The 23675-nt window shown below is 42.5% G+C and overlaps 1 protein-coding gene across 5 annotated transcripts in view; it reads left to right on the top strand.

The window, feature by feature from the left end:
* The window catches only part of Syne2 (spectrin repeat containing nuclear envelope protein 2), a 336103-nt gene that overhangs the window by 295205 nt on the left and 17223 nt on the right, over positions 1 to 23675 (top strand). For all 5 annotated transcript variants that reach the window (XM_077109148.1, XM_077109147.1, XM_076850387.2 and 2 more), the window contains 3 exons: positions 2397 to 2555; positions 3765 to 3931; positions 17918 to 18080. In XM_077109148.1, the coding sequence (XP_076965263.1) occupies positions 2397 to 2555; positions 3765 to 3931; positions 17918 to 18080 (489 nt within the window). The remainder of the gene's footprint in view (positions 1 to 2396; positions 2556 to 3764; positions 3932 to 17917; positions 18081 to 23675) is intronic.

The raw sequence follows: 23675 nt of genomic DNA, 5'->3' as shown, positions 1-23675 counted from the left end.
GCAGCAGCAGGGTTTAACAGATTTGACCCTTTTGTTTCAGGAGACTAAATGCTGCAAGTTTGCTCACCGTTTAAGAGTTTTGTTTTGTTTTTTAATCACCTTAAGCAGGGAGAATTGCAGCCATGAGCAGATGTGTGGCCTCTGCTCTCTGCTTGGTGTCCCAGCACTTCTAATTTGGTGTATTAGAAGAGGTCTCCCTCGGGTCTTACTGCAATGTCCCTTCTGGGCCTAACAGGGGAGTCTCACCTAGTGTCTGCAGGCGTGGGAGTGTTCATTGGAGAACTCTGCATTCACAAGAAATCGCAGATTTATTTCAAGGAGTTAGTTTTTTTAAACTCTCTAAAAGAAGTGTAACCAAAAGCTTGGTCCCTGTCCCCAATGCCAATCAATACCAATTTAATGAGGACACGGTTTTGAGAAAAAGAAAAAAAGGTTTATTGCTTTGTTAGCAAAGAAGAAACACAGGGGACTTTTGTCCCAAAGACTGTGACCCTCTCGATTTGGAGGGACAGGGTCCTTTTAAAGGAACTCTTGAAAGGTTACATTCCAGGTGTGCTCTGGTAGGGGGTCCCAGGGCGCCCTGTTGGCCTGTTAAGAAATACTTGTTAATTTGGGAGATATTCACTTCCCAGATCCACCGCTGGCATCTCCTTCCTCTAGTAGGTGTGTTCAAAGGAAATTAACTAGGGGAAAGAAAGGAGAACACTGTCTCCCCAATATTGTTAGGGAGGGGGAGAGGGGAGAGGAGAGAAAAAAAAAACATTAAAAAAAATCTTAGAGCAATGAGGGCTATATTCAGAGGTGAAGGGACCACTGTTACAGAAGTGGCCAACTGCTGTTCTGTCTCTCAGGGGGCCCCCTTCTACTTATCAGGAAGGGGACTGTCGTTGGGGTAGTACACAGTTTACCATTGTGACAGGAATGGGGTTAAAGTGTTCAAATAGCCTTTAAAGATCTTTGTTTTGAGAACATGTAATTCTAAGGAAAAGAAAATCTTTAATCTCATTTTTTTGTGAATTAAATATCAAAAACTCCTTGATTTTAGTGTTTGATAATCACAATGTGCCCTAATTTCAAATGTTCTTGTAAGTTTTTTTTTTTTTAATTTAGTTTTTCTGTAAAAGAATGTTTAGAATATGTGAAAAGTATTTGAAAAGTTAGACACAAAGACTGGGGTCCAGATGTTCTTAATTGTTACCATTATGAAGTCAATCGGGACACTGTTCAAAATGCCAAGAGTTTTAAAAGCTAAGATAAATAGATGCCCCAGGAATGGAAACCAAAAGCTTGCTTTTTTAAAGTGTAGATTTTCAAGCCTTTTTAACAGGTTAGTCTGGGTAGGATGTCCAGCATTTGGTATTTTTGCCTCCCTGTGTCTGAAAAGAGCAGGGGGTTTTTTATTGTTGTTTTGGTTTTTTTGTTTTTTTGTTTTTTTGTACATAGTAAGAAAAATCCCAGAGAGTTCAACCTTCATTTCCTGGTCTATAAAGCAAGGTGTTAAAACTTTGCTAAAAGAACTTAGCTATCTGCTTTTAACTCTTAAGATTTTAAAGATTATTTGAAGACCTAAAAAAGAAATACTTCTGACCATTTAATGAAGCTAATTTTCATTATCTAAATGTAAATTTATTTAGATAATAAATTTCAGTGTAAGGAGATTGCTGATGTCAGTTTAGGGGCCACTTATTCATAATGGAGCAGTGGCTGTTGGGAGGTCAGCCTGTGGCAAACCAGTTTTTGGTGATATTTCCATGGTTTCCATCCCAAAACTACAGTGTATAATGGGACGGTGGATTAAATGAATGACGTGCACCGTTCTGTGTGTTGTTTTGCTTTGTTTAAACATTTGAACATTTCGGGGACTGCAATTTTTCTGGTCCATTTGCATTACAGATGTGTAATTTATATCATGATCTGGATTATAATTAATTTTCAAATTAAATAGGACATTGGCCTTATAGGCATAAGGACTTGATCGGTTTTTTAAAAGGAAAGGATTTGGGTCATAAAGTTACTATAGCTAAAGTAAGTAGTTATAGTAAGTAGTTAATAAATGCATATTGAAAAATAGGAAACAGTGGAAATCGGGTGATGCTTAAGATATTTATCTAACTTTTCTGATTTCTAATTTTTCATATAATCTGATAATAATAGAGAGGCATTGCATACAGCTTAATCCTTTCAGTCAGGTGCAATGCAGTATTTGGTCACTTTAGCTATTAAAGGTATAAAACACTTCTGTTGCTGTTAAACTCTAGGTTTTAAAAGGAAGAAATAGATTTAAGTGTGTAGAGATGCTGATTAGAAGGAATGAAATTCATAGTCCTTTTGATGAGGAGAGAGCAGGAGGGGCTTTCGTAGCTCTCCTCGGCTGCCAGATGCATTTTTATGTCCAGGTGGCTACCCGCAAACAGGAGATTGAAGACAGACTCAATTCATGGATCGTGTTCAATGAAAAAAATAAAGAGTTGTGTGCGTGGCTGGTCCAGATGGAAAACAAGGTTCTACAGACAGCAGATATTAGCATTGAAGAAATGATTGAAAAGTTGCAGAAGGTAAGTAAGCAGGGGTGCCCAGGTGGGTGCGGTTATGATGACCTTGGACTGCTCTGCCCTCCTGATGCCAGGCTCAAAGAGGTAAAAGTATTAGTGTTACCGCTGTTGACCGGTGACGAGTCCTTGCTTCCCCAATGTTGAAGAATAACACCAGAGTAGCACGCCGAGGCAAGGTCAGAGTGGAAATTAGAAATTTATTAAAGGAGAGCAGAAAAGACTTCTCCCGGAGGAAGAAGGGGACCCAAAAGATGGAATCCGTGGAAGTGCGGTTGTTTCCCATTTTTATAATTCTCAGTGATGGAATGTAGGTGGGAAGGCCCAAAGGGTTGGGACACCGGTGGACCAAAGAAGTAATCTGGGCCCTTCTGAGTCAGCATCTTCAAGTTTACTGTTCATTAACACTTCTTTGGGATGGGCTTTGGCCTTGGGCTTTTTCCTAGACTTCATTAACATTCCAAGAGTTGTTCAACTTTTCCCGGAATTCATTCTCAACATGGCCTCCATTTTAGATCTTACTCGATATTAGACCCGATTTACCTAACTACACTGACTACCTAAACTTAAAATCTGGCTTCATTAGGGTGTGTTTCCAGTAACTTTTTTTTTTTTTTTTTTTTTTGATCCTTTGGAGGGAAAAGTTGACAGAAGATTCCAGAGAGATGGGAGTGTGAGACCATCGTAGGTGGACATGGTACTGAGGGGAGTTGCTTGCCCTTGGTTAGGAAGTTTGGCCAGAGAAGGAGCTCACGAGCATCCTTCAGGCCCTAAACCAGGACTGGTTTCTCAAGGGTTTTTGGAGGTTGTTTTGTTTTACTGCAACACTGGGGATGGAACCCAGGACCTCACTCATGCTAGATAAGCGCTCTCCCGTTGAGCCACACCCCCAGCCCTCTCCAGGGGTTATTATAAGGTGATCACTTTGCCAAAGGGGAGAGACCAACAGCAGTGAAGCCCCTGATTTTGAAATGATCACTAATCCCCACCGAGCAACCGGAGGGACTATTGAATTGACAAACTAACTGCTGCTTTATACGTTTCACATTTGCCTGGTGGGCCGGGTTTGTTTTTAGCCTTTCACAGCTGAGTTGTGTTAACAGACCTGAGAATTTTTTGATTTTTAAAAGGATTCTAAGCAGCAACTGTGTGTTTATGACTGGAGCAGAAATGAGTTTGCAGGGATAATGCAGACTTTTTTGGTGCCTTTGCCAGGACTGCATGGAAGAAATAAACTTGTTCAGTGAAAACAAGTTACAGCTAAAGCAGATGGGCGACCAGTTGATCAAGGCCAGCAGCAAGACAAGAGCAGCTGAGATCGATGACAAGCTCAACAAAATCAACGATCGCTGGCAACATCTTTTTGATGTTATTGGATCAAGGTGAGAATGGCTTAAAAAGGTTCAGGGGTTACTTCAAAGAGCTGGAAAACTGGGTGCTGTCTTCCTCTAAGGTAATCTAGCAGATTTATAAATGTACAGATTGACATTTGGTAAGAATGAGTAGAAATTCCAATTTAAGCATTAAAGGAAAGTGATTTTAGTAAACTTTCACTTAAATTAGATTAGTTTTATTTTACTTATTCTTTTTTCTTGGTAGGGAGGGGTACGGAGATTGAATTCAGCAGGTGCACTCAACCACTGAGCCACATCCCCAGCCCTTTTTTTGTATTTTATTTAGTGACTGGGTTTCACTGAGTTGCTTAGCGCCTTGCCTTTGCTGTGGCAGCTTTGAACTCACAATCCTCCTGCCTCAGTCTCCAAGCTGCTGGGATTATAGGCATGCACCACCACACCTGGCTATTTTACTTATTCTTAATTTTTATTTTTCTCTGGTGCTGAATTGAACCCAGAGCTTCACACATGCTAGGCAAGTGTTCTACCATTGATTTGCACCCCCAGGCCCCTTTATTTTTTTAATTATTTTTATTTTTTTAGTTATAGATGAACACAATACCTTTATTTTATTTATTTATTTGTATGTGATGCTGAGGATCGAACCCAGTGCCTTACACGTGCTAGGCAAGTGCTCTATCACTGAGCCACAATCCCAGCCCCTTTTTGAGATGGAGGTCTCACTATGTTGCCCAGACTGGTTTTGAACCTGTGGACTCAAGTGATCCTCCAACCTCAGGTTCCCAAGTAGCGGGGACTATAGGCATGCACCATGAGGCCATGTTAGTTTTAAATGAGAGCTGGAAACTTAATTTGGGAAGGGACCCATGAGGAACTATTATTCAGAAATTGTGACTCTGCTTTAGCATTTGTGTTTCCCCCAGATGAAATTATGACTGTTCCTGCCTCACTGTGGCAAATTTCAGAGGACAGGACACAGGCCTGGTTTCTAGAAACTGGGTTGGGGCCCTTGACTGTCCCCACAGCAGGGACCCTCTGTAAGGGTACGTACGGGTGTGCCAAGTTCCTAATGGGCATCTTGTCCATTGGGGAATGCAGCTTTGGATTATGGACAGCATCTTGTCCTCAGGTACAGATGAAGTCACAGCTGTGACCACAAATCAAAGTATATTCTCCAGGGCTGGGGCTGGGGCTGGGGCTTAGTGGTAGCGAACTTGCCTGGCATGTGTGTGGCACTGGGTTCGATTCTCAGCACCACATATAAGTAAATGAATAAAATAAAGGTTCATTAACATCTGAAAAATATTTATTAAAAAAAAAGTATATTCTTCAGTACAATTTCATCAGAAACAGAATTGATCATTTCTCCCCTCACAAAATGATGGTGATGCCCAGAGTTTTTAAATGTCTTCTCTCCATCTTTAAATTCTCTCTTAAAGATCAACCCCAACCAGATTCCTTTACAGCCTGTCATACAGAGAACAGTCACTCAGCCGTGGGTTTTGTGTAACAGTGTGCTCAGGTGTTTTGAACACATATATAATCTGGAATATCCAGGAGAACCTAGAAGGTACATGAAGAAGTGAGGGGTGATAAAAATAAAATACTGTTAATAATGTGGCATATCCTTTGCCTTGCTGTTTACAGGAAGTCATAAGTGAGCCTGATTCAATCAGCAGAGCCACGGGCTAAGTGGTATGAGAATTACAGACAGGAAGTAAGATGAGTCAATTACATTAATGGGAGTGGATATCTGAGCAGCTATAAAGCCCAGCGGGTTTGAGAGCTGGGATCACATCTTCCTGCGGGTGGGGATTAGGAAGAATCTTATGGAAGGACTGAGATCCCAGACGGTCCTGAGGAAGGGTTGACTCTTGACCATGACTAGAGGCAGCGAGGGAGACACGTACATTGTGAGCCAACAGGTACAGGGTACAGCAGCACAGACGCCACTTGAGAGATGACAAGAAGCCCCACGGGAAATGAAGCTGGAAAGCTCCAATGAGGCTAAGTCTGAACAGACTTTAAATCTCAACTGAAGACTTGGCCTGCTAAATAAGGTCTGGGTCACTTAAGAATTTTTTAGCCATAGTGGGTCTCCTAAAGGTGTATCTCGGGGTGATTTGGCTGCTAGCATAGGCTGGGCTGAATTTCACTTCTTTCTACAGCTTGTTGAAAAATACACCTACTGAAATCCATTGCTATAACCTAGGTAAGGCTTTGGTTTTGAGCCACTCCTGACTTTCTTACTTATTTACCATGGAAACTTGAAGTTTCCAAATCTGCAAATTTGTCCAGTGGCACTCCTTATGTCAGAGGCCACTCCCTGCTGTGTGGATGAGTGATGGTGTGTCCTGCATTTGGCAGAGGACTGGTGTAGCATGCAGGAACCAACAATGATTGACTGGTGGTTTTCACTGTTTACCCCTCTGAAAACTCTGAGATTCAATAGCACAATTGTTGAGTGGAAGAGGATTCTCGTGGTTATGTCTAGTAATAAGAGGTCTTTCCTCTTGTGAGGCCAGGGATCTGACCAGAATCAAGAATGGTGCTTTACATATTTGTTGAAATGAAGGAATGTTCTTTACCATCACCATCTTCATGTCCTAAGTTGTCCTGGACATGTGGCATTAGTCAAGGGTGTGATGATGTTGTCTCTGTTCATGGGTCATTCAGAGCAAAATCTAGCTAATACTTCCTGAAGATTCTTAATCATTCCTGGTATATCACTTTGGAGTTTTCACAGGCTCTTTACTATCCTCCCTGCTTCTTTGGCTGCCTGTCTTCAACTAATTGCTTGGTGGGAAAGAAAGAATACAGTGGGAGAAGTTTCTTTGGTCCTTTTGGAAACGGCAATTGGGAAACTTAAGGAACTGAAAAAATAGTAAATATATTGGCTGCCAGTTATATTCTTAACAGTATGTTCTTTTTGTATGATTTCACTTAAACTTCATTGTAATTCTGAAGGGTAGGTATCATCCCATTTTACAGATAAGGAAACTGAGGGCTGAAGTTAAAGAACTTGCCCAGAGTTATATAGCCAACTCGTGACAAAACCAGGATTTCAACTCTGGCAGTTGTGTTGCTTCCCTGCCACCCCAGACCCTTCCAGTTGGAAACACTGAAATGTGTAGGACACATTGAGAGCCTGGTGCTGAGGGACTTGGGAACAGTAACATCTTTTACCATTAAAGAAGGGCCAGGTGGAGTGTAAGGAGCTCTTAGCTGAGCGAACCCTTCAAGTGAGTCAAGGATCCAGACAGCAAGCTTGGACCTACGGTGAGCCATCCTCACATAGAGTCAGCTCATCTGATCCCCAGCACCGACTGCATCCTGGGCGTTGGACGGGAGCATTGCTGTGGGGGAAGGAAAGAGTTGGGAACCCAGGCAGCCAAGTCGACATTTGAACAGGACTAATAAGAACCTGCCCCACAGGGTATACTGAAAGCCACGGGATCATGGACACCAGTTAGCCTTGTGCACCCGTCCAGAAGTAGAGTTCTGCTACTTCTGGATAGCAGGGGTTCTCAGACTTGAACATGCATGGGAGGGAACCCTACATAGGTGTTTGGCCTCATAACTTTAAAATTTTTCACTAGAAGTCTTTAATAAACTCTGAGGTTTGAAATGGCACTCAAAAGTCTGAAACGTCACTAAACCAGGGGGATAATTCACTGAGGGGAAAAGTGGAGAACAAAAAGCCTGTTCTTTTGGATGCATCCTCAGCAAATTTCAAAAGAATTAATAAAGCATTGAGTCCAGGATTCCTTCAAACCACATGAAATTGGTGATCATCTCAGCTGGACTCCTTTTGGAGTGGACGGGGAGAAAAACAATGTTTATTTATAACTGCCAGGCTCCCCACAACCATTATTTCATTTTAGCCCTTAATACTACAAGTTCAGTATGATACTTCATTTTACAAGAAGGAAACTACAGCTCAGAGAAGGTAGTTAGCAGTCAGAATTCTGCTCAGGACAAGAATAAGAACCAAGGTCTGTTCGTGCTGTTGCACTAAGCATCGAGAGAGCATTTGGAGGTGGTGCACACCTGTTATCCCAGTGACTTGGGAGGCTGAGGCAAGAGGATGGCAAGGCCAGTTTGGGCAACTTTGTAAGACCCTGTCTCAAAATAAAAAGGGCCCAGTGGTAGAGCCAAGGTCCTGCCTCAGCCTCCTGAGTCACTGGGATTACACGTTAAGTGCCACTACACCACTAGGAGGCCTTGGCTTTAAAAGTATTATATCAGAAATATTTTTGAAACCTGGAATTCAGCCGAGTGCAGTGGTACACGCCTGTAATCTCAGTGGCTCAGGAGGCTGAGGTTCCAAATTCAAAACCAGCCTCAGCAACAGTAAAGCAGTAGCAACTCAGTGAGACCCTGTCTCTAAATAAAACACAAAATAAGGCTGGGGATGTGGCTCAGTGGTTGAGTGCCCCTGAGTTCAATTCCTGATCGTCATGCTGCCCCCACCCAACACCCACGCGCACCCTTCCCCCCAAAAAAAGAAAAGAAACCTGGAACTCAATGTAGAATCCTGTTTAATGGAAAGCAGTGGTTCTCAGACTTGAACATTGGTCAGAATCCCCTGGAGGGCCCACTCCCTGAGCCCCTGAGCTTCTGTTTCCATAGATCTGACTGGGGCCTAGAATGGACATTTTAGGTGTGCCCCTGAGTGGCCTTGGGTTGGTCTGGGAAACATTTGGGGAACTAAATCCATATTGCACCAAGAGACAGAAATCCTGCACCTGCTCGCAGGTCTGTGGCTCCGTGAGCCTTGGTTTCCACACTGACCAACTCCACAGCCCTGTGCCTTCCCACCCTGGCCGGGGGCCGTGAGGACTGAAATGCCAGATGATGACCCTGGGTCCATCCACATACACGTGCTGTCCATTCAGCGTGGCCATGATAACCATAGCTAGGAGAAGAGGCTCACCCCAAAACGACTATCTTTTCTCTACTGATAAAGTATTCAGCTTCTGTAAAATCCTTCAAGAACCTGAAGTCTGTGTGTCCTGAAATAACCTTATCAAAGAGTCAGGGAGCCCAAGTCCTGTCACATAAGATTAAACAGGCCCTGACGTGGCAATTAAAATTCACAGAACTGGCTCTGTGTCGTGGTGGGATTGGGAAATTTAGCTGTCATCGAGGGCCCTTATATTTGTAGTATCTTACATTTGTGTCCTCTTAAATTCTTAGGAAACATGCTATCAGTTTCATTACTGACAACCACCGAAAGCATATTTTTTGATGATGGTGTGGTCATCTAGAATCCAATCTGATTGATGACAAGAAATATTAGTTCTATGCTACTGTGCTCATGTAATAGATTGAATGAACTTAAGTTTTTATTGTAGCTATTAGCTCCTCCTCAGTTTTCTTAGATAATATCTCTGAAAAGTGACTCAGCAAAACCTGAATGAAGGAAAGATTACTAAATTACAGAAGTCCCCCCCCCAAAAAAAAATCAATACATACAATATCCTGGATTAGAGGGCGCTATGTTACCACGGAACAGGTTAAGTACAAAATGCCAGGTGATGGATGAAAAGATGCAAAGTTAACATGCTTTAGCCAGCACAGACTAAAGCTCCCAAAGGAGTTTGGGATTTTTTGGGCCAGTAGGTACCTGGGTTTGAACCTAGGAGTGTTTAATCACTGAGCCCATGTCTAGCCTCCTTTTTTTTTTTTTTTTTTTTTTTTTTTTTTAATTTTGATTTGAATTTTGAGACAGTCTCACTAAGTTGCTCGGGGGCTTGCTAAGTTGCTCAGGCTGACTTTGAACTGGCCGTCCTCCTGTCTCAGCCTCACAAATTGCTAAGGATTATAGGCATGTACCACCACACCCAGGGGAGTCTGGGATTTCATCCCCTTAATGGGACTGAAGCCAGAGAAAGATTCAGTTTACCACATAATCTGACCTACTATTGTTTTATTTAAAAAGAAAAAAAAAAAAAACAGTATTCATGAAACACCTAAAAAAAAAAAAATTTAAAAAAAATCCATCTAGCTTTGTTTCCCAGAGCCCCTTCCCATTTCCTAGATGGGAAAGCATGACCAAATCCTAATGAAGCAGGAGTTCTGTGACCACAGGTGTCTGTGTCTTTAGTGAGTCACTCTGGTTAATGGTGTATGTGGTTGTGTGTTTTTTGTTATTTCAGGATTAGGGATTAACCCCCAGGAGCGTTTAACTACTGAGCTACATCCCCAGCCCTTTTTATTTTTTTATTTTTATTTTTGAGACAAGTTCTCACTAAGTTGCTAAGGGCCTTGTTAAATTGCTGAGGCTGGCCTTGAATTTGCGATCCTCCTGTCTCAGCCTCCAGACTAGCTAGGACTATAGGCATGCATTATCGTACCTTGCTGGTTACGCATTTTGATGGAGCCTCTTCAGGTATGGGAATTCTTTAAAGACTCTTTCTAGCAACATACCGGAATGATCTGATGAAAACTTTCAGTGCCTAAAAGAGGTTCCTCCAGAATTTTTATGTTGGTTATCTCTCCATGTTGGATCATTAGAGATTTGAATTTTCTTTTTGTTTATCTGTACTTTTTTCCCTGAAGTAACAGGGATGGAACCTGGGGCCTCATGCATGCTGGACAGGCACTCTGTTACTGAACTACACCCAGCCCCACCTTGTCTGTATTTTCTAAGGAAAGCAATGTTGCCCTTCTTAATTTCTTTTCTGTGGCATCGTCATTAACAGGCTTGGCATTCTTAACCAATGTTGAGTCCTAGGAATCAATGAAGGAAGAACATTACTCATAGTCTTTATAACCCAAGGATTGATTCTTTCCTATTTACAGTGGCTTGCTCTCTTGCTTTCAGAAGTATCAAGTCCATGGAAAGAAATTAAGCATAATTTTCACATTTTACCTACCCATATGAAAAGCCCGCCTAATTTATAATAGTAACAATTAAAATGTTGTCATAACTCAGCAGTTATTACCATGGCAACCATGTGTTAAGATTGTTTTTCCTTCCCTTGCAGAATGGGCAGGGAGACTGCCTTTTTAAACTGATAACGCTTTTCACTGCTCTCCTTTTATCTATGTTTTCTCAAGGTTATTGGGAAAGACCAAAAGATTTTGTTAGTCACAAAGCTGACTTGCTCTGGTCTTAGTAGGTTGTCTGGTCCAGGGGGATGGGGCAGGAAGAATTGAGATATTTTAGCATAAAGAAAGCAAGATATGAGGTAGGCCTCCCCACTTCCATTTTCTTTTCCATCACCTAATCATTGCAGCTCTAGAACAGGTGACTGCTGCTCCCAATACCTTCCTGGGGAGTCAAGGGACTCCCACACCCCAGAAGAGAGCAGCCATCAGTGGGATGATACAGGGCACTGACTCTTTGAGGTTCATGTTTAGCAGGTCACAGGAGTAGCCAAGTATGTGAGCATAAGTTAATTGGATACTGCATTTGGGGAGAAATGCTACAAAATCCGCATTCCTAATTCCACTGGCTTAGAATGTTTGCTGTGTTTCAAGGTGGGGATGTCATAATGATCCAATGTTGGGCTTTAGGAACCCAAGAGAATGGATTAATATTATGGAGTCACAAAATAAGGGCTGGAAGTGAGCTTAACACAAACCAAGCAATGGTCTGGTAAACAGAGCCACTTCATATCATCCAGAGAAACTGAGGCTAGGGATAAGGAGGAATTGTCCGGTGCCCACATTATAGTAGGGAAGGAGCTAGCAAGGAAAAGTACACAATTTCTTCCCCTGCAAAATCTTGAGCTCCATTTGTACAGCAAGATGGAATTTTTCTGCAAAAAGCAATGGAATGGATTATATGAACTCTCTGATCTTCCTAAACCAAGATGCACAGGACTCAAAAGGGAGGGCAGAAAATCCCCACTGGGAAATGTCCCCCTTAGGAATATAGGAGGAAGGCATCCCTACTAGACTCAGGGACTTCAGATATTTCACTGTCCCTTTCCAAAAACTTGAAACAGAAAAATTAATTTAAGAACAGAAATCCTTTTTTTTTTTTTTTTTTTTTTTTTGCCATGTCTCCAATCTGCTTCTTCCCTGGGTTTAAAGCACTTGGTAAATAACCCAGAGCCAAGATAACACTGGGACTTTCTTCCCCCGGCATTGCAATCCTGTAGCGTCAGAACAAAGACGGAGTGTCTGAGGGAAGAGCTGGAGATGTTTGTTTATTGGAAGGGAGAAAACAGAGATTAAAAATTGCAGTGGGCAGAGAAGGTGTCTTCCTTTGCTACTGGCCTCGCTCCGGGCCCGGGAGCCAGCGCTGCCGCCTCGCCTCCGTGAGGAGCCTTGGGGAGGGCTGCGTCCGCTGCTCTGCAAGATGCTGAACCAGTGAATGAAGAGGGCACGCTGGGCAGGGGGAGGGGCCGCCTCGGCCCTGGGAGGTGGAGGTGCAGCCGGGAACTTGGAGCTTTCGCTTCAACCTAAGGAATGATTTTTTCTCATATACAGTAAGTGCCATTTCAGCCATCAGCTCTGCCTATGGCGACACGGTAGCTGTCTCTTGTATCTCGCTCTCTGCTCTCATTTTGGTGACAATAGAGATCACCGATGAGATGGTGGCGGTGGAGGATATGCACTCAGCCATCGGGGGATGGGTTCTCCGGCGTCAGCATGCGAGCGGTGTCTGCAGGCTGCCTCTGACAAGCAGGGCAGAGAGACAGCGACTATGCTGTGTGGAAGATGGGAGTCTTCCGGCCTCAAAAATGCTCCAGCCAGGCGATTAGCTCCAGAATGTGTTGTCATGTCCGTGTCCTCACATCAGGACTTTGGGATCTTGGAGCAATTGATTATTTCGCTATAAAGATGTTTAGCCCTTGAAAAAGATAAGAGTTGTACAGGATCCATACAGCGTTTTTAGCAGCTGACAGCTGCCCCCATGTTGGAGTGTTGATTTCAGCACAAATTTGGGTGCTTTCAACCATCTCAGTTTTTCCTTGCGATTTTTGTTCTGCTGTCCACATTGGCATGGGAATTTTTTGTCAATTTATGCTAATCTAGGGCTTTAGTAATTTCACTGTAGACTCCTTAGCATGAGGAGAACTGGACTGAAAGGTAAATTATTCCATATGCACAACTATTAATTATTCTAAATGTATATGCAGGTATTATTTAAAGCCTCCATTGCATTGTAAGACCTGGGCTAGATGTGGAGACTGCTACTAACCAACTCACCTTGATTTTGACTGTTCATTGTGGAAGGAGAGCAGTGTTGTCAGTGTTACATTCTGATCCATCACTAGTCAAGATAAAAGAAAAACTTTGTTCACCTTAATTCTTTTCTGCATTTCTACCCATAATCCTTGCAAAAGAACTGTTCTGTTTTATAGCTACTCTTGGGTATAATTCTTTTGTTTGGTTTCATGGAAAATATCTGTATAGGCAGACAGCTCCCCCTTTGCACCTAAAAAAATTTTTATTGTTCTGATCATCAGACCTCAGAATTCAACTCAGGAAATCATGCTGCATTTTTCTGAATAAATATTTGTTGGCATATATGTGAGAAGTGTTAGCCAAGAGCACCTGGGTCAAAATGTGGGCAAGTACAGAGATGGGAGCTACATAAACAAACTGTTTATGTGGTTGATGTAATGCAGGGTTGTGCCAACGGACTGGCTTCTGAATAGATTTCCTTGTTTCTTCATATTAACTTGAGATTCAGATGTTTTCCAAGAGCAACATTAAGGAGTCCTAATGTGGAGGCTAGTTGCTGGGGCTGGCAAATGGCACATAAGTTACTGACCTGGGAAATGTGATTTGGGTTACAGTATCTGCAGAGAACAGAACATTACAAACTCAGCGATGCATCTGATGTTCCTGGAGTGAGTTGTAACATGATTATCCAAGGAGCAACATTTTGATTCTCATACATTTGGGTTGTTGTGATTCCAGACAGAGGTTGATACATGGAATAGGTTCAATTCTGACTGATGAAGGCTATATAACTTCTTGGCAACCTTCTTGCCTTCCCTCTGCCTTCCCTTCCTCTTTAATTTACCCTAAGTGTGCACCTGATTTGTGTGCCTGTTCCACTTCATTTGGAAATTGAGTTTAGGGGCACATGTGGCTCAGTGGAGGGCACCATATTGTTTTCTGGCAAAGGGCTTTGATATGCTCTGGTCTTTATTTCTCTCCTTTCAAATATAATGTGACCAACTCTTTTATAGAAAAAAACAAACTTGAAGGTATAAGTGAACCTCATTCAATAGATCTTTATTGTGCATCTCCCCTATCATAACATCTAAATTGCAAGGTCATGAGCTGTGTGGGAATAAGACCTATCTTCCAGTTATCTTTGGATTTCCAGAATGTGCACAGCAACCAAGATTAAGCAAATAGTTAAATGCATTGAAAGAAAATCATGGGAAGGAAATGGGGACAGCATATCTGAGCCTTCTGACCTCTTCCCCACACACCAGCTTATAGCACAAAGTCTAGCGCTGTGTGGACTGGCTTCTATCCCCAGTAATGCAGTAGTATATCCTGGAGCCATGAGTCCAGACTTCTGGTCATGTCCCCAACAGCAACAAAATCCATGATGTGCCACTATTAGGTACACATTAGTGTATGCAGGCATGTATGAGAAGCCATATGGTAATACCTCTGGGCCAGGCTACCCAGTTAGAATCCTGCCCCCTCCCCCCACTGCTGCTTAATGGCCATGTGACTTGGGTAAATAATTTAACCTCTGGCTTCTATTTCTACAACTGTCAAATAGGAATGATGATAATACCCATCTCTTAGTATTGTCATAAGGATTAAATGAGTTGCTAACGTGTGAACCACTGCAGGCCTGGCACAGGTCAGCCTGTTAGATGCTATGTTACACAGATATTCCATTTTAGTAATAAGGTTTATGTATTAAAAGTCATATCCAATGTAGATACTTTAAAAGAATAGGTTAGCAGTATAAAGTCTAATAAAGGTTGAGTGTCCTTTATCCAAAATGCTTAGGAACAGAAGTATTTTGGATTTCAGATTTGGGAATAATTTCATATGTACAAAATGAAATACCATGGAGATGGGACCTGGGTCTAAACACAAAATTCATTTAGGATTCTCATATATATATACCCCGGACGTAGTTTTACATAGTAACTTTCAGTGTGCCTGTGTTCTGATGTAAATTATCACACGAGATCAGGAGTAGCATTCCCCACTTGTAGCATCATGATTGTGCTAAAAAAAAATGTCTGCTTTTGGAGTGTTTCAGATTTTAGATTTTTCAGAACAGGGATGCTCAGCCTATATGTTATACCTAGGCCCCATTGATATGTCTGGAGCACCCCTTAGAAACCACAGTCCTGGGAAGACAAGCAAATTATTCATCCCCGTCCTGCAGGAGTTATCATGCATGGCATGGCTGACTTCTAGGGCTGAAGTCAGTCAAGACCACTGCACCCCAGTATCCTTACACCCAGATTATTTTGCTGCTTGTTTGTCACCTTCATATAAAAAAAAACTTGCATTCCAGCCCTCTTTCTTTTTACAATAAGAAAGAGGCCGGGATTCTTATGGTGAAATAGGGTCAGATGCTGGATGAAGGCAGTGAGTGGCTGCCATCCTGGGAAAAGGGAGGAGGAGGCTGCTGAACTGAACCTGAACCTGCCCAGGCCTCTTCTCCAGCAGAGCCTCCGAGGAGGACAGCCCTTCCCAACTGTGTGGAAGACTATTGGTCCCTGGACAGGCAGGGTGGCAGAATGTTTAGGTGAGGAGGGCGTAATGCTAATAACTTGGTGGAAATGAAGCCCCTGCTTCATCCAGGTTACAATGTATCCAGGCCCGGCTTGGGCTTCTGTTACTTTTTTTTCAATGAATCCTCTTAGTGACTTTGAAGGCAACTTTTTAGCAGTAAGAATGCAATCTGGAGAATATTCCTCCTTGAAGCTGATCATGCACACAGTCCCTGGGCATCTGCCCATCACATCAGACAGTATCCCAGTGCCCTCCATGCATTGTGTCTCCTGTGGTCCTCTCAGCTACCCAGGAAGGAAGGTGCTACTGTTAGCACCATTTTTCACATGAGATTAAACAGTCAGGACTGAAACCCTGTGGTCAGGGCCTGTCTGTGTCCTTCACCACCAAACTCCACAGCTTACAAGCCTGAACAGTCTATGGTGCTAATAAGATTAAAACACCAATGAAAGAACTTGGTGAGGTCCAGTGCTGAATGGAAAAGGCATTATTATTTTCACAGTCTCCTGTAAACCCAGTCAGCACAAGAAGAGCTAGTGTTATTGAGCATTTATTATGCCCCAGTGGCTCTACATGCATGCATTCTGTTAGTTTGGTCTCACAACCACTGCAAGGTGTTTAATTTTACAGATAACAAAGAAACAAGGAGTCAGAGACTGAAGGCCTTGCAGGGATGTATAGCTTATAGATAGTGAAATGGACTTGACCCTGGGCAGCTAACCTCCGAAGCTCTGGCCTTAACCTCAGTTGGATCCTGTTGCCTTCCTGAATTGGGAGATTTCAGAGGCCTACTGGGGCTAAGGGAGAACATAACAGGTCACCCTGACAATAGAGATGGTTGATTTGGTCCCTTGTAAGGAATGAAAACAAAATACACATGCACACTTCTGTGGTCTGCCCAATTCCTAGGCTGTAGAAGGGCTTAGCTATATTTATCCATTCAGCAAATGTTTGTGGACACCTCTGGCCCACCAGGCGGTGTGGGAGTGCTGCCTGGCAGCTAGTCTCTGTGCTGATAGGTGCAGAGACTCACGGTTAGGGCACCAGGTGGGAGGCCCAGATGCTGTGGGAGCCTGTGGGGGAGGGGCAGTGGAGAGAAGCTCCAGAAGGAAAGAGGAGCTGCTTTGCAAATTGAAGGGCTAGAGGCAGAGGCCACTGAACGCTGGAGGAGATCATGTGATTAAACTGGTTTGTCCGGGAAGGGCAGCGACTGTTGTGTTGTGGCCATGGATCAGACCCGCCTTCCAGGATGTGTCCTTCAGCTTCAGAACCAAAGGTGGGTAGGAGGGCAAGGAGGCCGCTAGGTAGGAAGTTGTCCAGTTAACTAAGAGGTGGTGGTGGCATGGAGGACAGTGTGGTCCAGTGAGCTAGGGTCAGCACCCCAGTTTCTCTCTTTAGCGCTCCCAGCCATGGGATGTAGTTCTGACAGTATCTTCCAGCTTGAGGATTGGTAAGTGGGAAGTTTCAACTGTAGCTACTAGTTGAAGTCGCTGGGATTAACTGAAAATCCCCCAGGTCACCCTCACGCTCCTTTAGGACTTTCATGAAAGGGTTTATGGACACATTTTATTTCAGTATTTACATAAAATTATGGTGGTTGTCCCTCAGTGGCACTTGGTTTTGGTGAGGGCACCACTTTACACCAGTGCCACCTGTGTCTTTTCTGCTCAATGTGGAGTCAGCCTGGGCAGGATCTGAGGCAGACTGGCCAGGTAGCCGGCACTTAGAACTGCGCTGGAGGCCACCGTTCACCTCTGCCCCCACCCCATGACTGAAGGGCGACCCTCTAGTATCCACATGGGCTGGTTCAGTGGCACCATCGATCCTGGCTGAAGTGGTGGGTTTGGCATGTGTTCTTCTCTTGCTCAGAGCAAGGTGGAAATGAGAGGCATTGTGGGTAACTACCAACTAGACAGGCATGTGACATCTTTAATCTCTCAGGAAGACAATTATCTCAGGCATACCCAAGACAGAATGGGGCAAAAGAAGCCAAAAGTGGTTATTGTAGAGGTGACATCTCACCTCTGGAGGCCCAGCAAGATGGATAGGACTTCAGGGGGCCCCCACTTTGGGAATGATAGGACATCCTTGTTTGCATGGGTAGACTAAGTCCATATGAAAAAATCAACTGAGGTGACAGTTTTGCAAAGTGGCATGTATTCTGTGAGAACTCTGGTGACATGAGAGTTGTTCCTGTTAGAAGATCAGAGCAAGTTTTGATCCTTTACCCACCAACACTCTTATTGGCTGTTCCCTTTTTCTTATCACTAAATGCTGAGTTTTTGTCTTCCATCTTTTTTTTTTTTTTTCTGCAAATATGTTCAGGGTGAAGAAGCTGAAGGAGACATTTGCTTTTATTCAGCAGTTAGACAAAAACATGAGCAACCTTCGCACCTGGTTGGCTCGCATCGAGTCTGAGCTTTCGAAGCCGGTTGTTTACGACGTCTGTGACGATCAGGAAATCCAGAAGAGGCTCGCTGAGCAGCAGGTGGGGCCATGGGAAGTGAGCTGTGTCCCAGCAGAGGTGTCTAAGATGCAAGTCTGATAATGAACACAGACCTGCCCACATCATCTGCTGTGTTTCAGCATGTTTGCATTTCATAATATCGGTTTGTTTTTTTCCAGGAAAAAAACCCTGATTGCCTGTCTGCATTTTTATATGTGTGAGGCGTCCATCTCTTGAATGCCCACCCATTCACATAGCTCTTTATGAAACAGTTTAAATAGTGTGTAAGATGTAGACCTTAATCTTAGTGAGAAATTAGGGGGTTTAGTTTACTCTTTTTTTTTTTTTTTTGAACTTTGATCTTTGTTGTGTTTTGCTAACAATTTTGAAAGGCAACAAATTGGAAAAGAAATAACTCTTTTTATGAAGGAAAGTTTTCATGGGGTCATGCTATTTGTGACTGATAGACATTTTTTTAAAAAAACAAAAATTATGCATGCCTACAGTCCAACTACTCAGGAGGCTGAGGCAGGAGGATCACAAGTTCCAGCCAGCCTGGGCAACTTAGTGAGACCCTGTCTCAAAAGAAAATTCTTTTATACAAACAAAGGAACATACTGGGACAAAGAAGCTCAGGTTTGCAGAGTTTACCACACTTTGCATTTTGTCATCAGTTATATATATGCATGCTCTGAGCTAACCTTGGAAATCTGCATTTTGAAAAATCACTGAGTTCCACTAACATTGGCCCCTGTGCCCACTGGCAGGTGCTCTCTGACATCACTAGTTTATTGAATCCACTTTGCTGCCTTCTGTAAATTTTACTCACATGCCATTTTCATAATGCACTGCCCAAGTTTGTCTTTATTTCTTAAATGACCAAGTTTATATTGTTCTTTCTGTGGCTTTTGTTCATCTCCGTTTTCTTTCAGAGCTATAGGCAGATTATTCCAACCACGCAAGGCGTATGATTCTTAGATTTGAATCTGGTTTTGTCCCATTTAACCTCCCCTGTGCTCATCCTATCTATCATAGGTGCTTAGAGACAGTTTGGGTTGGCACATTTCCCCCAGATTCAAGGCCAGAAGGCTGCCTATTCTATGACATTTTCTAGAGTTCAGTCCATCCTTTTAATGGTTACAAGTGTCATTTCATGCTTCTATAAACAGAGCCAAGTATTTGATATTACTATTACCTTTACTATTCAAATTATGCCTATTCTGGCTTTCAAATTAGTATGATTTAATATTGCTACAAATTAGTACTGGTTTTACCACTTCAGATATCTAAGGGTATCTTTTTATTAAGGTCATCTAAATTCTGTCTTTGCTTTATGGAGAAAGAATATGACATAAATTTCAAAGAACTTTAGTGGACAGTCTAGAGATTTTGATGCACTTCTCAGTGGAACATCATCAGCTTCATTTACAAATGTAATCTGTTGGACAAATTTCTTAATTTCTAGTCTCTTAATAGATAAGGCATTGCAAACAACTGTCAATCCTGAGTGGTGAGTTTTTTAGGATAAATAGTAAGAAAGATGGCAGTATCTTTGCTCTGAAAGAATGATTGGCTGAATTTAGTACAGGCTCAAAACTGTGTTAACTTTTTATAAATCTGAAATATGACACACCAAATTGCAGGATATTTATTCCTAAAGTGTACAATTTAGAACTGCCATTCTCTTGGCCTATTTGTTCCCATACTGAAATGATACATAATTTCCATCTGATGGATTCAAGGTTTCCCTCTTTATAGAATTCAAAGTTACCATAATGGAAGTCTTATCCCTTTTGGTTATCAAAATAGTTGTGGAGTTAGTATTTAGGACTACCATTACAGCAAATAAATTAGATATATTAATTTTCTATTGCTGTTGTTTACAGCTTAAAAATGCAAATATATTAATCTTACAGTTCTGACCAGGCACCAACCTGGAGCTTGCCCTTCCGAGGGCTCCACAGGAGAATCCATGTCTTTGCCCTCTGGCTTCTAGAGGCCTCCCACATCTCTGGGCTTCTGGCCCACTTCTTCCACCTTCTAAGACATCAATCAACATTGTCTGTATGGGCCATTCTTCCATAGTTGCATCTTCCTCTAAGTCTTCTACTTTTAAGGACTCTCAGGAACACATTGCACCCACCCAGATAATCTAAAATGATCTGTTAAGTCAAATGATCAGCAAACTGAATTCTCCTTTACCTTGTAACCTAATATATTCATGGGTTCTAGAATTAGGATTCAGACATCTTTGGAAAGGAGGGGATTCATTTCATTGTTCTGCCACCTGAGCAAAGTTTTAGTACTTTTGTTGAATGGAATGAACTAGCATGTGTTTCTTATACTAAACCTAGATCATCCAAAACACTAAAAACAGGAGTGGCACACAAATGAACTTAAGAGTCACTTTTTAAAAACCTTACTTTTTCATCCCTAATAAATATAATAAGTTGCTTGATTGCCTCTGGTAAAGGACCCAAAAGCTTGGGATTGCTTAGTATTGCCTTCTGCAAATGCCCCCAGCTCCCTAAAGAGCCATGATGTCCCTGGGTCTTCTTTGTAATGTTCTTAGGGACCTGATGAGGAAGGATTAGACTCTATGAGAGTCATCTGGGTTTCTCCTTTCTTTGGTAGAACTTCTTTAGATAGTTGGTGATGGGGTCATTCTTTCAAAATGCAAAGGAAATGGCGCCCATTAGTGACAAATCATGAGCCACTTTCACTGAGTCTTAAACATTTCTCTCCTGATTTTTTTGTTTGTTTGTTTGTTTGTTGAATCCCTGAGGATGCCAGATGGCACTTGGGGACATTTTTAGTTGCCCTCTCATTCTGTAATGACCAATAGCCTCTTCCCCAAAGGCCCACTCAGCATCACTCCAAGCCCCCTAACCATCCCCCAACACTACCCTGGTTGGCTGGCTTACCACCCAAGCCCCTCCTATGGAGACCTCCTGGAGCCACCACACCATGGGTTCCTCTCTGTGATTTTCTTCTTTATCTTATTTTTCTGGTTTCTTTTTATCCTCATCCTTCCTGACTGCATCTCTTCTCTGGTTTTGTCTCCGCCCATCACCTCTTGCTGAGCGCCCTGTTCCTCCTCCTCCTCTCTTTCCTAACTTCACTGTCAACTGCTCAGGAAAACAGAGTGAAGAGGAGCCCCTTTCCAAAACCCTTGACAAAAGTCTTTCCCATTGTCTTCTGCCTTTCCTTAAACTCAGTTGTCTCCAAGTTTGGACAGTCTCTGAAATGCAATTATTGTTCAGCCTCATGCCTCAGTGGGCATAGCAGCAGGATTATTTTATTTAATTTGCAAAATAATACTTGTCTAGGACTTGGAAGATCTACATTTTAAAATATAGTTTACAACTTGATTTTATACATGAAACTCCAACATCAGTAGGCCACTCTGGTGTTTTAGGGGGTGGTTGTGGTTTTTTGTTGTTGAAAATGTAGGGCTTTTGCTTTTATTCAGCCAAAATGTGGATGATCTTTTTTTTTTTTTAACTTGGTTTAGAACCTCATTTCTGTCATTTACCCATTTTATTAAATTTTCTTTAAGCATGTATTCAGTATAAGCTAGATAACTAATATAAGCTAACTGCAAAGAATCTATTAAAATACATGGCATTTGGCCAGGTGAGATGGTGCACACCTGTAATCCCAGCAGCTCGGGAGGCTGAGATAGGAGAATCGAAAGTTCAAAGCCAGCCTCAGCAATGAGGTATTTAGCAACTGGGTGAGACCCTGTCTCTAAATAAAATACAAAATAGGACTGGTGATGTGGCTCAGTGGTTGAGTGCCCCTGAGTTCAATCTCTGGTACCAAAAAAAAAAAAAAAAAAAAAAAAACATGGCATTCATGTTTATCCATAGACAAGACTTTCTCTAGTCAGATTCATTTTCATCAGATTCTACCCAGTTGGAGCCAGGTGAGATCGAGGGAATTTTTTAATTAATTTGTCAGAATTACTCAATTAGCACTACTGTACTAAATTACTGTTATTACTTTAATAATTCAAATATGTACCAATATCATTAAATTTCACAAAAACCTGTTCAAATTCTATAAACCAGTAAGAATTCTTAAAAACTGGAATTCAACTTAAATGTAATAATTTTAAAGCCAGTCCTGGTATTGGCCCTGGGGATTCTGACAGTCTTATAGCATTTCTGACATTCTTCCTGAGCTGTAGAGCTTTAAAAACCCACCCTGCACATCTTTCCCTGGGCTCACAGGGTGACTGAGTGGAAGAGATGTTTCTTCTGAGTTTAACTTGGTGCCCATGTCTACTCAGGATCTGTGCTAGCAGCTGGCTGATTTAGAATTCAGGTGGAGTGTTTGCATTTGTTCTCTCAAATCCACCCAAACACACAATGATCCAAATTGCATTTGAAAGAAGAAATGTAAGAAAATATTAGGCCTACCTAGGCATATAGTAGTTGTCTCCAAAATTATTTAAATACTGACCTGGAATGACCTTGAGCTGCCTCTCTGCAGCTGGTGGCAGCCACTGTTTGTAAAGTAATCCTCTCGAAAACTGGTTTATAGCTTAGTAGAGTTGATAGTGGCTTACTTAAACCATTGTGCAATTTCAGAAATGGTTGTATTATCAAACAATTGAAATAGAATTTAACTTGGTCCTGGCTACTTTACAACACAATTCAGCTACTAGGATTAATGGTGTGGTCTCCTGTCATGTATCACATGATTTGGATGTCAGGGGAAGCCTATCCCATCCAGAATGGCAAAACAAACAGGTTCCTCATCTGTCTCCCTATTCCCCAGCCCACCCATGGAATGTGAAAGAATTATTCTCTCACAATGACTGAAAAAATGTGTGTGTGTGTGTGTGTGTGTGTGTGTGTGTGTGTTTTGCTGTACTGGGATCAAACCCAGGGTCTGTCCTCTTACATGCCAGGCAGGTGCTTTATCACTGAGCTATATCTCTAGTCCCATGTTTCCTCTTATGAGATTTTTTATCTTTTTCCTGTAACCATGCATTTTCATAAGTGCTCTTTTTTCCAAATTGGGAAACTGCATCACTATCACTATCATGGGAAAAGAATCCAGGGACCCTTCCCTCTCCCCAGGTCACAGCCCCACTCTCTGGTAGAGGCGTCCCAGGATTCTTCCCTGGGACCTGTGGAGCTGCTGATGGGCTCATGGAGAGGCCATGCACACCCTTACAGCTGCCCACACAGGAGGACATATGTAGAGAGACAGCACAGGGCTCTTTGTAGGTTCCAGAGTTCTGTGACCTATAAAAGCTCAATTCTGTTGCTAACATCTCAGCTCCTGCTGAAGAGATTTGGACAGTTCAGAAACCAAATCTAAATTGGAGGCCTTTGGGGTAGGTCATTTGGATTAGACTGCAAGCATGCCCAAAGTCTGTGGCCTCTCAAGGTCAGCAGGGCCACCTGTCAGTGTGCAGCAAGCACCCACACCATTCCCACCCTCACACAGTTCAACACATAAATCCCACCTGTTGCCACTATCTAGGCTTCAGGTCATGTGCAACGGCACAGGGCTATACAAAGACAGGCGGAGCCTGTGTTGTAGGTCCCAAATGCACCCAGAGCTGTGTCTCTAGACTAGGGGAGGGATGAGCGATGAACTTTTGATGCCAACCTTCCATCC

The sequence above is a fragment of the Callospermophilus lateralis genome, chromosome 3 (genome assembly GCF_048772815.1).
Source record: "Callospermophilus lateralis isolate mCalLat2 chromosome 3, mCalLat2.hap1, whole genome shotgun sequence".
NCBI classification, from domain to species: Eukaryota; Metazoa; Chordata; class Mammalia; order Rodentia; family Sciuridae; genus Callospermophilus; species Callospermophilus lateralis.
This window is presented reverse-complemented; position numbering and strand designations above follow the sequence as displayed.